Source organism: Pestalotiopsis fici (genome assembly GCF_000516985.1).
Source record: "Pestalotiopsis fici W106-1 unplaced genomic scaffold PFICI_Scf_7, whole genome shotgun sequence".
In the NCBI taxonomy this organism is placed as follows: domain Eukaryota; kingdom Fungi; phylum Ascomycota; class Sordariomycetes; order Amphisphaeriales; family Sporocadaceae; genus Pestalotiopsis; species Pestalotiopsis fici.
Genome location: NW_006917097.1, coordinates 2,228,854 through 2,242,516, shown reverse-complemented (window position 1 = coordinate 2,242,516; position 13,663 = coordinate 2,228,854). Strand labels below are relative to the sequence as shown.

Sequence of the window (13,663 nt, the reverse complement as noted above, 5' to 3'; positions counted from 1 at the left end):
GGAACAGTGCCCATATTCACTCTGTCAATTTAGCAAATCAGAGTATAGAATATTCCAATTAGAGGAAAACGGGGTATCTCTCAACAGAAAATAACACCACCAAAGCTCAGTATCTCTCTCCCGACAGTCTTTTCCGAGCCACTGTTTTGTTCTTGCCGTAGCTGCTACCAGTGCCCTCCCCCTCGTCGTCGTCGCCGTACCAGGATTGCTTGGTCGGCAGGTCTCTCTCTACGCTCTCCTCCTTCATCGGCTTCCGATCGTAGTCATCCTCGTCCTCGTCCTTCATCGCCAAGCCTTTGCCCTTGACGTCTCGTGAAGTTGCGGCCGTCAAGTATTTTTCCTCCTCGCTTTCTTGCTTCGTGATAGCTCTGTAGTCGTAGCCCTCAGCTTCGCCATCATTCTCAATAGAAGTTATCGCCTTGCCCTGCTTGCCTTGTTCGCCCCAACCAAGGCAGTAGGCCAGAGTAAGCCAGGCGAAGCCCAGCCAAAGCATCTCAGCCAACCAGAAGAAAGTCGTGCCGACAATGAAGCCAACAATGCGGTGGTTGTACATGAGCCAGCGGACGCCAGTCAGGCGGGCGACGAGCTCGACGCTTGCTGAATACGCCTGGAACGTCTGACCAGCCTGTACGTCGAGGAGCAAGCTCAGCGGCAACTGGTCCCGGAACTGAACCAGCTCGCCCATGGGGATTTGCAGCTCAACGCGGTCGCTCGCCGGCGCCAGTACATGCCACGCCAGAAACAGCACACGCCCGGCCAGTGATACTAGCGGATCCGTGTACGGCATCAGCGCCGGTCGTCGCGAGCTAAAGACCACATTGGACGAGCTCACATGCGTGTAAGGGTCTTCGGGAATCGTGAAGGACTGCGCCGGGTTCTCGAGCGACGACTTGGTCGCAAACAGCGCCACCATAAAGTTGCCGCGGTCGACATTGGACGGCGACCGCGGCAGCGTCAGAGATACAGTCACATCGTAGGCCGTCTCCAACATCAGGTCCTTCTTCAGTGATGCGACGCCGAAAGGGTTCAGACCAGCACTGTGCAATTATTTCAGTATGTGTGTGGATAGACCCTCACGGGATAAACACTGCGTATACGTACTTGTACTGCAGGTGTATCGGGATAGAAACGACTTTCTTAGGCACATAGGTGTAGTAGAAGATCGGGTACGCAGTCGCAGCCACAAGCAGCAGAACCGCAGAGGTCACAGCAAAAAGAAATGTGCTGATGTAAACTCGTTGTGCCGTCGGAGTCGTGGCCATTCGAATGGGTCGCTTCACGTATTCCTATTGCCAGCACTCCATTAGCCCTCTACGTAGTCCGTCGACCTGGAGCTCAAGTTGCGTGAGCATCCAGTACGTACCATGTTGCCTGCACCTGCGCCTGTTGGCGCGACAGCAGGAGAAACTATCTCCGGTGCTTTGGAAGGTGAAAATATAGGAGGTTGGTGGTGGTTGCGAGTGGTGAAAGGGATAAAGGCAGGTCGGTTGTGAGCCCGAAGTCTTGTTATTGGACTCGTTGCTGTAGCCGTGTTGGGCCACATCCCTGTCCCGTGTTTCTCGTTAGTGCCCTGCGGCCGGAGGTTAGCGACGTCATGGCCACAACTCTCTTCTGTAAGCCAGGGGCTATAGTGATCGTCTGCATCTAGATCCATTATTGCAACGATACCCGTGGAGTATACGTTATCTGGATACTGAAATAGACAATGGGACAGTCACTGTAGCCTTGAAATAAAGAAAGATTCGAATGCCAGTACCAGTATTTGTTGTCACTATTAAAATCTACGAGCTCTAGAAGAACAAGTTTTATATATGTTGAAAATGCAATCAATTGACAACTCCTGCCTTAGGTAAACCATCTTAGCCTCATTATATGTATGACACGACTTACACGCCTTGCAGCGGATGACACCCTGGCTGCGAAGACAAGAAACAGAAGAAGAAAAAAAGTGACTTCTAAACACAACCAAGTATGCTTTGCCAAACCATTCGAACAAAATGCAACTCGCTGTACATTCCCCTTCCTGCGGATATTTCCTCCTCATGAAACAAAACAGATATCATGACACTTTAAACCGGCTGGAGGTAGTTGCTCGGCACCAAACCGCTCCTACCGACGCCGTTACCGGCATGAATTTCAGCCTCCCACCAACCATCATCCTGATGCCGAAGCACAGCCAAGGTATCGCCCTTGCTGAAACCTAGCTCCTCAGGAATGGCTGCCTGATATACGTACAAAGCCCGCGCTGCATGAATGGTTAGCTCTGATCCCTGTCTTGGTGCTTTGAACAGTGAGCGGCACTTACCTAGGTGGAGGATGGGCTTTCCATCTCTGGTATACATTCGGCTTGGATCCGCCAGGCTCTTGCTGCGTTGCCGCGAGGTTGACATTTGTCTGCCATCGTAGAAAGCCATTTGGCCTCCTTGGCTGGTTCCTGGCCTGCCATGACGTCCGCGTTGTGACCCGTATGCGGCGTCATCTCCTGGTTGAGCGAGTTGTACGGCCATCTGTCCTCCCTGACTGCTGCCGGGCCTTTCGAAGTTGAGTCTAGATGGCGCAGGAGAGGCCGATCTGGCCATATCGTGAGGCGAGTTGTATCCGTAGTACCCTTGCTCAGACCCGCGTGGCGTTGCGCCCACTGAAGATTGGCTTCGCGCATGTTGGCTGCCAACGCTGCCTCCGTATGGGTTGGGAGATGCGGAACGGTTGTTCTGCCGCATATCGTTTTGACTGCCAGTTCTAGGAGATGCGGTTCGAGGCGGTGCTGGTGAAGTTGCACGCGGCAGGTCAGAACCTCTAGTGCCAGGCCTTGACTGGCTTCTAGCATACGAAGATCCTGGGCGGTTGGCGGCAGAGCCGGGACGATTGGGATTGAACATGTCGCGAGTCTGCTGTTCATACTTCCGTGATGTCGCCTGCATTGCTTTCGACGTGCAAGCAGGAGCAGGAACTCCCAGTCTCTGGACTTGCTGGTCATAGGACGGCGGTGGCGTGCCACGAAGACCAGCAGCGATATCACTACCGCGTCTCGGGGCGGGCACCGACTTGGAGAAAGGTCGCGCGTCACCCTGCGCAGGTACCGGTGTGGCAATACCGTGCCAGTGATCAGCTGATACCCGCACCGAGGACTGTTTTGTATTGCCTCCCACCTCTCTCAACTCGGCCAACGCCAACGCAATGGGATCCTGTTCTTCTTGTGGCGGCTGATCGGCAGGCTTGTTACGTCTGTCGGTGTTGGCAACGGGGAAGACGTTGTTACCAATGTTCAACGCCAGGCTAGCATTGGCATCGATCGGTTCTGGACTGCCAGTGGATCGATCCGGCAACATGCCCTGCTCTGAGGGCTGATATGCGGATCGTCGAGAAGCCGAACCGGTTGCAGATGCACCTTGGCTTGAAGGACCCCAGGTGTTCCGATTGGAAGCCTGCACGTCCTTTGTGCTCTTTCGCCTGAAGGGGCTATGGTTCTGGAAGAAGCCGCTCTTTTTCTTCAGTACACGCTTGTCGGATGTTGACTCTGGTCCTGATTGCGGGTCTTGCTTCACTGGCGATGTCATTCCACTTGGTGGTTCCTGACTAGTGAACGAAGCTGGATTGGAATAATCGCTAGTTTCATCACGGCTTGACGGACGGTTCGAAGACAGGTTTGAGCTTGTAGCCGAGTTCATCCCCGAAGGAATGCCGTTATCTGTACGGCAGAGCATGGTCATTCCGTCCATGGGATATGGATCGTGTGGCACAGATGCAAAGTCAGCCGCATCATAGGACTGTTGCTGCTGCTGGTGGCGTTGGCGCTGTTGCTGCGGCGTCGTATTGTCCTCCGCCTGGGGTGGGTTTTGGTCAAAATGTCCAAGGTCTCGGGCGAGTGCTGAGTTGGGATCGTGATGCGACTCAAAGGTTGAGGGCTGTGGCGAAACAGTGCGATAGGCAGGATTGATACTTCTTGGGAATTGGGCCACGGAATAGTTGTCGTCGTTCACGGATGCTAATGATTCATGATCGTCCACATCGCCTCGGCAGTAGTTGATGTACTTGGGAGGATCGGGGATCTCCTGACCAGTACCCTTTTCTGTGATGAAGTTGATGATATCCTTTTCGACCTCCAAATTCTCGAGTGATAGTCGGATCTTCTCGCATGATGCGTCATCGCTGACACAGACGGTTGAAGCTATATTTGCAAATGTCCAAAGGGAACTCTTGGTGAAGTCCAGTCTCTCTTCCTCCAAGTCCTGGAATTTGTCGGCGGCAGCCTTCCACTCCCGGTTCCACCTTGCTGTGGTGTCTTCCAGAGCCTTGACTGCATTTTCATACTCTGTATTCGAAGTGGCAAGGCTGATCTGCGTCTTTTCAAGCTTGGCCTTGTTCTTGCGCTCTTCCTGGCCCATAACCATGTGCCCTTGTGCCTTGTAGCCCTTGATCTTGAGGCACTCCTGCTCGAACCGATCACGTGTCTTGTTTACAGCTTGTGTTTGTTGCACTTTGGTTTTGAGAAGCTTTTCGACAGTGTTTTGCACAATCTTTCGACGCTCTTTCATACCACCGGCAAAGGCGGCCAGTGGCTCCTCCAGTTCTGTCTTCATCTGCTGCGCAATGCTGGAGTGTTGTTTTGCCATGGCATCCACCTCTCCCCGCACCGTATCTAAGGAAGTCTTGAGTGTGCCCATTTCGTGAGAGCCAAGGGACTTTCGGCACAGGGACATGAGCTTGCGCGCATAATCTTCTTCAATAGATGCGCGAGCGCTGTAGAAGGATCTGAGTTCGTCGCATGTCTGTTTCGCAGCGAGCATGCGGTCCAACAATGGACCTACGCCGGCATCGTCTTTTCCCCAGAAGTTATTTGCGACTACAGAGGTTAGCATGGTCATTCTCGAGGTATCGTCCGGACCAAGGGATACGAGAACGTACACGACAGCGCAACTGTCGGCGCTTCGGTAGCTGCAGGCATGACGCCCCGGGTATTTTGCGAAAATTGTAAACAAGTGTTTTTGCGGAAGGGCTTTTTTTTTCCCAACGGTGATGACCAACGATGAGTCGAGGCTCCGGGTCAAGTGTCTGTCTATTGCTGGAATGTCGCCGTCCGTCCGACTGATGGCGGGTTCCCCGAATGTCTTGAAGTGAAATGACGGCTCTCTCTGCTCTCCGTGGACGGTCTGCCTCTGGAACAGTTGTTCGATTGTGCCAAAGAGAAAGATGAGATAATGGAGGGCTTATTTCTCGGTTGTATTGACAGTTTTGGGACGTGTGCGATACCAGGATCAGGCCTATTCAGTCGTCATTGCAACCAGTAATCAGCATGTTGACATTGTTTATCCGTTGCGCGGGGCAACCCTCTGCGCCTAGATGTATGTGTGAGGTGGTGGTGACAGACGGTACCCAACCAAGGGACTACGTTAAGCATCCATGCCGGCGCTAAACTTAGCCGATCGCCCACGCCGGATACGGACTGGGTCGCACCCCAGATCCAGATCTAAACCTTTTGCGGGACCAAGATGGCCTTGCCGCCAATTCGTTGCCATAGGAGGTCGTCCGTAAATAAATCAACCCAACGGTATCGCATGACGGCGGCGTCCTTGCCCATGGCAATAAGCCCAGACTGATGAACATTTGCCAGACTTGATATACTATCTATTCAGGATCATTGAGTATTCTTTAGTAAATAGATCTAACACTCTTCGATGTTTCCAACTCATAATATTGATGTGTTGCAAGACGCTATTCGCTACAAGAATGCATTTAGCCACCCAATGCTGCCCAATTAAGCGCCTGTAGAGGGCGCTAGACTGTTGTAACATTCAAGGCCGACCTGCATGGAAACAACGCGGCACTGCAGAGTTCCAATGTCAGTATCCCTGCAAGCCGATGTATATTGAAACAATATTGGTCACGTCTCTTTTTGGCTGAATAGATTCTCACGGGAGGCCTTAAACATAGGTCTTCTCTCATACAGCACAGGGACAACTTCCGGGGTGGCAGACAAATTGCGAGCAATGTCTATTTGAATTTACTTGGTATTTATGGGACTCTCTGTGATGGCAGCTTCATGCTTTGGCAGAAATAATTGACCAGTACCGCATTCAAAATTGGGTACTTTCATGTTATCTAGTAATTATCATACAAAGTGAATTAATCTGCGTTTGCAACTATTTTATCTTTAAGGCTCCGAAATGTATACGTTGGTATGCTGGGCACGAGATCTTCCTACCCTATCGTGGTACCCTGCCGGCTTGAGAACCACTTTACTTGAGGATGAATAAGTGATCATCTGGATCCTTTGGTGATTGTATGCAGAAGGTCTTCAACAAAAGGCACAGGAAACATTGTGATCCATTTTCAAGTGGTTTGACAGTGACCGCCTTGTACGTATAAACCCGATGCCAGCATTGCAGCCAGCAGTCAGACCAGGGCGGAAACCATTGAATGACGTGCGGAAACGCCATCATTCAATTTGTGCCCCGCGTTGCCCCGCCGTCCAAAATTTGGACCGACTCCGTTTGTCGGTGCAGTATGTATATAACCAGTCCAGCATCAACTCAATTGCCTGATCAGTCGATTGGCATTGCATCGTGTAGCCGCAGTGGCCCACTGACAGTTGCAACAAGCCTTCCACCCACCTCGTATTCAGTCATCCAAGTCACTCCAGCAAAGGCCCTCCTCTCCTGTCTGTGACGTGTAAAAAGAGAAGAGCAACCCCACCGCCACCGCCCGCCAAGATGCATATTCTCGTCACCAACGACGATGGCCCTCCCTCGACCGGCTCCTCGCCGTACGTGCACTCCCTGGTGCGCGCCCTTCAGAAGGCCGGCCACACCGTCTCCGTCTGTCTGCCCGCCTCTCAACGCTCTTGGATCGGCAAAGCCCACATGATCGGCCAGACCGTGAAGCCAACTTACTACCGGCCGCCGCCCGTCTTCGACCCGCGGACTTCAGCATCCGACCTGCAGCAGGGCACGATACACGCACGGCCATCCAAGGACAGAAGCATAGAGGAGTGGATCTTGGCCGACGGCACCCCGGCCAGCTGTGCGCAGCTCGGTCTGTACCACTTCTTCACGCACAAGGAGCCGATCGACCTGGTCGTCTCGGGACCAAACTATGGCCGCAACACAACCGCCGTCTTCGGTCTGAGCTCGGGGACGCTGGGTGCTGCTTTGGAGGCGGCCGTGTGCCGACGCAAGGCGATTGCCCTGAGTTATGCCTTCTTCCGTGATCAGAACGACCCTCACCTGCCTGAGATTGTTGAGCAGGGCTCTGTCCACTCAGTTCGAGTCATTGAGAAGCTCTATGCGCAGTGGCCCGAGGACAAGAGCGTGGACTTGTACACGGTCAATGTGCCGCTGATTGATGGCGTAGGAAAGAACAAGGTGCTGTTCACCGATATGCTCGCAAACTACTGGGCCGAGGGCCGCGCCTGTTTCCAAGAGGTTGAGGGAAGCGTTGGCGACGAGGAAGAAGAGGAGGAGAGGATAAGAGAAGCCGAGGGACAACCGAAGGATGTTACTGCCGCGCAGACGACAAAAGAAAACGAGGGTGCCGAGTATCCGCACCGCCACTATAAGTGGGCGCCGCAAAAGATGATTGCCGACGTGAACCAGAGCATTCTGGATGCCGAGCCTGGCAATGATGGCTGGGCGGTGATGCAGGGCTACACCAGGTAAGTCGACACAATCGCACCCATGCTCTTGACGAGAATACATGCAAAACTGACCAATATCACAGTGTCACGCCCATGAAAGCAAACTTCTGGCACGCTGCGACAGAGTTGCACGGAAAGGAATTGACCTTGTAAGTAGCGCTGTGTTTGTTCTGACTTTTGGGTCCTGGACTAGGAGACCACATGCATGTAGACACGGTATAAGTGCCACTGTCTGTAGTGATGAAATGAGAAAGCCCGTCATGTGTAGAATTTAGAAGACTAGATCGTACATATCTCAGCCTCCAGAGCCAACTTCAAGTCCTGGATGTACTGGGCAATATACCCTGTCCATTGTCTACATGCATGCTGCGCTCTACTTCATCCTGCCTGTCAACGTAGACACATGTCTAATTTTCACCACTACAGGGGTTCGGCCGAGCCAGAAACAACTTCAACGCAAGAGACGACCCTTTCGCATCGGCCGAAAGACCAGTTTCATGCACTGATCGACTATGAAGACCCTTATGTCCAACCTCTGATCCTCTCTGCCTTTCAGAAGGTGATTCCCACATCCTCCTACACTTTGCTCACGGCACCGGAAGCGAAGGAAACAGAGCAGTCAGAAATTGCCATTTCAAAGTTGCTTCCATCCGCAGACTCTCGTGTTCTTCAAATCACCTCCTACGAGTCCATTGACTGGGACTTTGCTTCGATGCACGAGTCGACATGTCTGGTGAACTCGTACATGTTGCGCAAGGCTCTCATTCGAAAGCATTACCTCAGCAGCACCATTGAGAATTGGACGGCAAAAAGGCCAGAGTCCATTCTCAAGACTCACGTCAAGAGGGGTGATGCTTTTGAGCTCGACTATGCCGAGTTTCTGGACGATGCTTTGGTGGAGGCCTTTGACCTGCGAGCCAGTTTGGAGCGAAATGAAGAACAGACCGAGGATGGTACAGAGAAGAGCAAGGAGGCGCGGGAATGGTGGATTCTCAAGCCCGGCATGAGCGACCGTGGCCAGGGCATCAGACTGTTCAGCACGATGGATGAACTACAGGGCATCTTTGAAGAATGGGAGGAAGACATGCCAGACAGCGATGAAGAAGAGGAGGCAGATGACGCAACTGCTCACCCCTCAGGCAATGGCCATGATGATGACGAAGAGGAAGGCGACGGCATCATGACCTCGCATCTGCGTCACTTTGTGGCACAGCCCTACATTCACCCGCCACTGCTGCTCCCAGACTCTGGAAACCGCAAGTTCCACATCAGAACGTACGTGCTGTGTACGGGAAGCCTGGACGTATACGTCTACAAGGACATGCTTGCGCTATTCGCCGGCAAGCCGTACGTGGCACCATGGGAGCAAGGCGGCGAGGACCTCGAGGCGCACCTCACCAACACATGTCTGCAGCGATCTGTGAGCGACGGCACAGTGCGGCGATTCTGGGATTTGGAGCTGCCGTCCACCTCCGCCGCCGCCGCTGGCGGTCCGTCCAAGGAGGGCATCTTTGAGCAGATTTGCGGCGTCACAGGCGAGGTGTTTGAGGCAGCCGCCCGAGGCATGATGATGCACTTCCAGCCGCTGCCCAACGCGTTTGAGCTCTACGGGCTCGACTTTCTCGTCGATGCCGCCGGTACCGCTTGGTTACTCGAGGTCAATGCATTTCCCGACTTCAAGCAGACGGGCGACGAGCTCAAGGAGCTGGTCGCCGGGCTATGGCAAGGCGTCATGAGTGTCGCGGTTGGTCCCTTCTTTGGACTGGACGCGCCAGCTCAGGACGGAAGATTGGTGCATGTTAGAAATGTTGACTTGGGAAGACGCTGGGGATCGTAACCTATTTGCGATAGATAAAGCTCTTCAGGCTGGAATGTATATTCACGCAACATGACTCACTATATCGCATTGCTGTACATGGAAAATAAGGGGAGAATAGCGGGTATCGTAGCACAAAATACGCATAAAACTTGCTCAAGGTGCCAATTTGAGGCTTTGTATTAACTATGATAATACCTATGTCAATTATTTGAAATTTCAACTTGACAAGCTTGATTGAGCTCTGAAATTCCGAAGTCATCACATACTATCAATCTGGTATGTAGTAGTTGAACCTCATGACCCCCATGATGTGAAGTCGTTCTCGCTGGAGATAATTCGAAAGTCCTTGCACATAATTACTCAGCGGGATGCTGGCTTCTGCGAGATCCGAGAGCGAAGTGCAAATGATATGAACATCGACCCCGGGGTGGGACGCACTACTACACGAGCGGGCATGGTTTGTTGCAACCCACCAGTCGTATCACCGTGGAACCGGGCAGTGCAAAAAAGTGTGCCAATAATCTCATAAGCACTTGTCTTACTTCGGAAACCCGTCGTGCAGAGATGATGACGACTAGATTCGGAACGACATGACATGGCATGGGATACATGTACTGTGTAGGATCTTTTGAAGAAGGTTTGACCTGCAGTGCCCTGCCACGTAGGTCGGAGATGCAGGTTGAGTCGAGACATGAAGACGAGGATATTTGTAAAAGTCGGCGGGGCCCATGCATGAAGAAAGATCCAATAAGTATACACGACGCTGCTGTATTATATTCATTCCGACAGGCAGTTATTCAGTACCCGATCGACGACTGTCGGTGTTGGAGAATAATACTACCATAGGAACTGGTCTGTGACCACCTTTTTACTGAACTATCCTCTTGATGATATTTATGACACTTGTGTCACGACCCCCAGACACTTGAGTTCAAGCGAGACCCGTTGAAAAGTATCGATGAGCAGGATTTCACTCATTGAATGATCTTATGGCGGCGCTGGTCCTCGAAATGCGTTGTCTTCTAGTCTGATGCGCTGCATCATCATCATAGTCGATTCCATTATACCTGGTAACCTCTCCGCAATGCCGGTGGATTGAGGCTCCTTTACCATGGGCTGGAACACCGGAGCATTCAACACCACATCTCTTACAAAATCTTTGATAACCTCGGTCCTGTTCTTGGCTGTCTGCTTATAAGTCATCCTCGCATATCTGTCGACTGTGTCTACACATTCCTTAAGGCAGTGTGACAAGTTCGGTACATTATCCAAATCTTCAGCCATTTGTTGCGCGACCAGCCACTGAAGCGTGGGTGAAATTATATCGCTGTCCGTAAAGTCGTCATGGACATGCGTGATCACGCTCTCCCCGTAGTAATTCGAATAGTCCCACGACTGTAAAGACAAGAGACCTGTGTCTTCTTCTAGGTCGTTGGACTGAGGGCTTGCAAGCGTTTCTATAATCTGAATAGAGGTTATTAGTAGTATTCTCATTTGGTAGTGCTCCATTGATGAATATGTTCTTACTCTTCCAATACCTCGCATGTTCTCTGCAACAGCGTCGAGGCCGAGGTCCTTGTCTAATGTGGTAGTATATCCAAAGCCGCACAGCTAGACATGATTTGTCTTGTTAGTCCCAGACGGTACATGACACAGCCACTATCCCCTCATCATACCTTGAATATCGGAATCAACCCATGCTCATCATCGTCTGAGATAAGCGGCCCAACTAGTACCTGCGAGAGGTCCATTGACCCGTGCGCAATGTTCATGTGTTCAAAGGTGCTCTTGGGAATCTCTTCCTTCTCTCCTCTGACCATGGTATTGTGATGTGCCATTCCAATACACGCTCGCATCACTAAAGAGAGACGTCGCTTAGAACCTGATCATGAGAGGTGAAGAGAGAGGGGGGAGTTCACTTACAGCATAACGCAAGTGCCCAAAGAAAACGGTCTGGAGGTAAAACGTCTTGTTCTCTGCACCTCTGCCGGACATCATTGAGATCGCCGCCCGCCATGTATTCCAGGACCATCATGGGGAGATATATGTTAGTACTCCAAGTTTGTGTTTCTTCTATTTCCTTGTCTCCGGGATCGGGGAAGGCGCCTGGTACCTTTGGAATACTTCCTCCTCCAGAGTTGTTCTTCGTCGGCTCTCCCAAGCGTACGAGATTCACAATATGATCCACTCGAGCGAAATTCTCCAACCACTCAGCCTCATTCTGGCCGCGACCTTCGTCCACAGAGTATTTGATAACAAGGCGGCGGCGTTCGGTGCCATCCTCGTTGAGCTGAGCAAAGAGCGAGGCACCGCCTCCACCAACAGAACTCGTACTGCGCATCGTTTTCAGATAACGCATGCGATGCCGAGTCGTAAAGTAGGCGCTCACGTCGGAGCGAATCTCCTCAGTCTTGACCTTTTGCTTGAACGCATTGGACCTCAAGTGAGTCCTGAACCGGCCAATGAGCGAATTCCTGAACTTGGCTCTGCGAATCATTGACTGTGCGACTCGCTGCCTCACCTGGCTTGGGTCGACTACGGGGAGGGGTAGGAATATGCCATCGTATATGTCGTCGAAGTCATCCGCGTCTCCAGCCATGCCTTTGATATATTTCACGGGACAAACGAGTGTAGTTGGACGTTTCTTTTTCGTTGAGGTTGATGTTTCCTTGCCCGCAACTCCGATTTACTATTATGGATTGTACATAGACAAAAGCTGTGTACTATGTAGTGGTTTTTTATAATGCCAAGATAAACCAAGTCCACTATACCGAGAAGCTCAAGTCAATCAAGATACGGCCAGACGATTTGGTAGCAATTATTGACGCAATGTCTCACCCATAATTCCGTTTGCAGTCATTCTGGGTGTTGAAATCTACATAAGACAATGAACTTTTGGCAACCACGCCTTTCCCTTGTTCTCTTCTGTTAGGGAGCAACTCCATAGTGTTATGATCAATTCCCACTCCATTATGGATTCTACGCTTGACCGTCTTTAGTCTCTTTGTTCATGACCCAGACATCCCTAGAATTGCATTGATATAGGCTGACTACTGTGTTTATTGTATGGAGCTGAGCACGTCCGAGTCCATGATTTGGACATGATCCATTGAAGACACATTTTCCAAGGGACCATTTCGTGAAGAAATTCTGCAGCTTCCACAACTGAAATGCACAAACAATCCTTTTGCTGTGATATCAAGTTTCCGAGTTGGGCGACTCAGGGCTTTGATGTCTACATGACGCGTCTTGCTTTCATCGTGCCATGCATTGGTCCCCTGAAAGTATTTTCCGTATCGAAATCATAAGGGCTGATCTTGCTTCTTCCCCCTTTAGTCTGATGCCAAGTACAGCCAAGTGCAAGCCAAGTTATTGCATGCGGCAGCATAATCTCACCATGCCTACAAAGTATTTTAGCAAGAATATGATCTGTTTCCTTGGACCGGGAACATGGAGGATCCGATCCGATGCAGCTTGCGATTACGAGAGTAGTTGCACATGTTAATTTTTTGTTTTCTGCCCTGAGTTTCGGAAGAGATTGAGATGAGGGACAAGACTTTTAATATGCAACCGAGAACACAGCCACAACCAGCGGTGGATCTCCTTCCGAGTACCAACAGACAGTTCGGTACTTATAGAAATTGATCTATGTAGTACATGGTACGACAGATCTTTCGGGACTTTGAGGAGATATAGGTCGCGTTAACATATTAGCCCGGCGAGGCGGTTGTCTTCGTGTTGGCAAGCATCGCAAACCATATCTTGTATATCGTTTACCTGAACGGGGCTTGATATCGATGATTATTGATGTGTGTGTATAGAATAGTGGAACATTGATTTGCCTCCAAATGCCAGTCAGATCATCAGTCCCAAAGGGCAAGTCGTTTGTTCAGATCTTGGTTGGCTATTGCCAATAGTCTCGTCGTGCACCGTGCGCGCCCCCAGCCAAGACAAAACACACACTAATGGGCGAAAATGAAGAAGGCAAAAAGAACAAAAGTCAACATGGCAAACCCCGGATACGTTGATTGTGTAGGCGCGGGAGGTGTCCCGAAAATGACGCATGAGATGCTCTAATATGGGTTGTGGTTTCGCGACGAAGTAGCCAGAGAGCGCCGCGAGCGCGTATTTCCGTATGAAGCACAAGGTAACCGTGCTGGGCTGCTTACTGTGTAGAAAATGTAGGCACGTCCCCGGGGGACCTACTTATT

The 13,663-nt window shown here is 51.3% G+C and overlaps 4 protein-coding genes across 4 annotated transcripts; 1 reads left to right on the top strand and 3 right to left on the bottom strand.

The window, feature by feature from the left end:
* Window positions 1-106: 106 nt before the first annotated feature.
* Window positions 107-1,654, bottom strand: PFICI_10319 (uncharacterized protein; the record flags this gene model as incomplete). The annotated part of the gene is made up of 3 exons (XM_007838900.1): window positions 107-1,037; window positions 1,102-1,286; window positions 1,364-1,654. The coding sequence occupies 3 exons, from the start codon at window positions 1,652-1,654 to the stop codon at window positions 107-109; spliced, it is 1,407 nt and encodes a 468-aa protein (XP_007837091.1).
* Window positions 1,655-2,069: 415 nt separating this feature from the next.
* PFICI_10318 (uncharacterized protein) lies at window positions 2,070-4,945 on the bottom strand (the record flags this gene model as incomplete). The annotated part of the gene is made up of 3 exons (XM_007838899.1): window positions 2,070-2,245; window positions 2,306-4,843; window positions 4,906-4,945. The coding sequence occupies 3 exons, from the start codon at window positions 4,943-4,945 to the stop codon at window positions 2,070-2,072; spliced, it is 2,754 nt and encodes a 917-aa protein (XP_007837090.1).
* A 1,765-nt stretch (window positions 4,946-6,710) lies between these two features.
* On the top strand, window positions 6,711-9,470 carry PFICI_10317 (uncharacterized protein; the record flags this gene model as incomplete). The annotated part of the gene is made up of 3 exons (XM_007838898.1): window positions 6,711-7,651; window positions 7,717-7,782; window positions 8,060-9,470. 3 exons carry the CDS (start codon window positions 6,711-6,713, stop codon window positions 9,468-9,470), a joined length of 2,418 nt encoding a protein of 805 aa, XP_007837089.1.
* Window positions 9,471-10,439: 969 nt separating this feature from the next.
* Window positions 10,440-12,051, bottom strand: PFICI_10316 (uncharacterized protein; the record flags this gene model as incomplete). Its single annotated transcript, XM_007838897.1, has 4 exons — window positions 10,440-10,916; window positions 10,980-11,063; window positions 11,129-11,310; window positions 11,376-12,051. 4 exons carry the CDS (start codon window positions 12,049-12,051, stop codon window positions 10,440-10,442), a joined length of 1,419 nt encoding a protein of 472 aa, XP_007837088.1.
* Window positions 12,052-13,663: the final 1,612 nt, after the last annotated feature.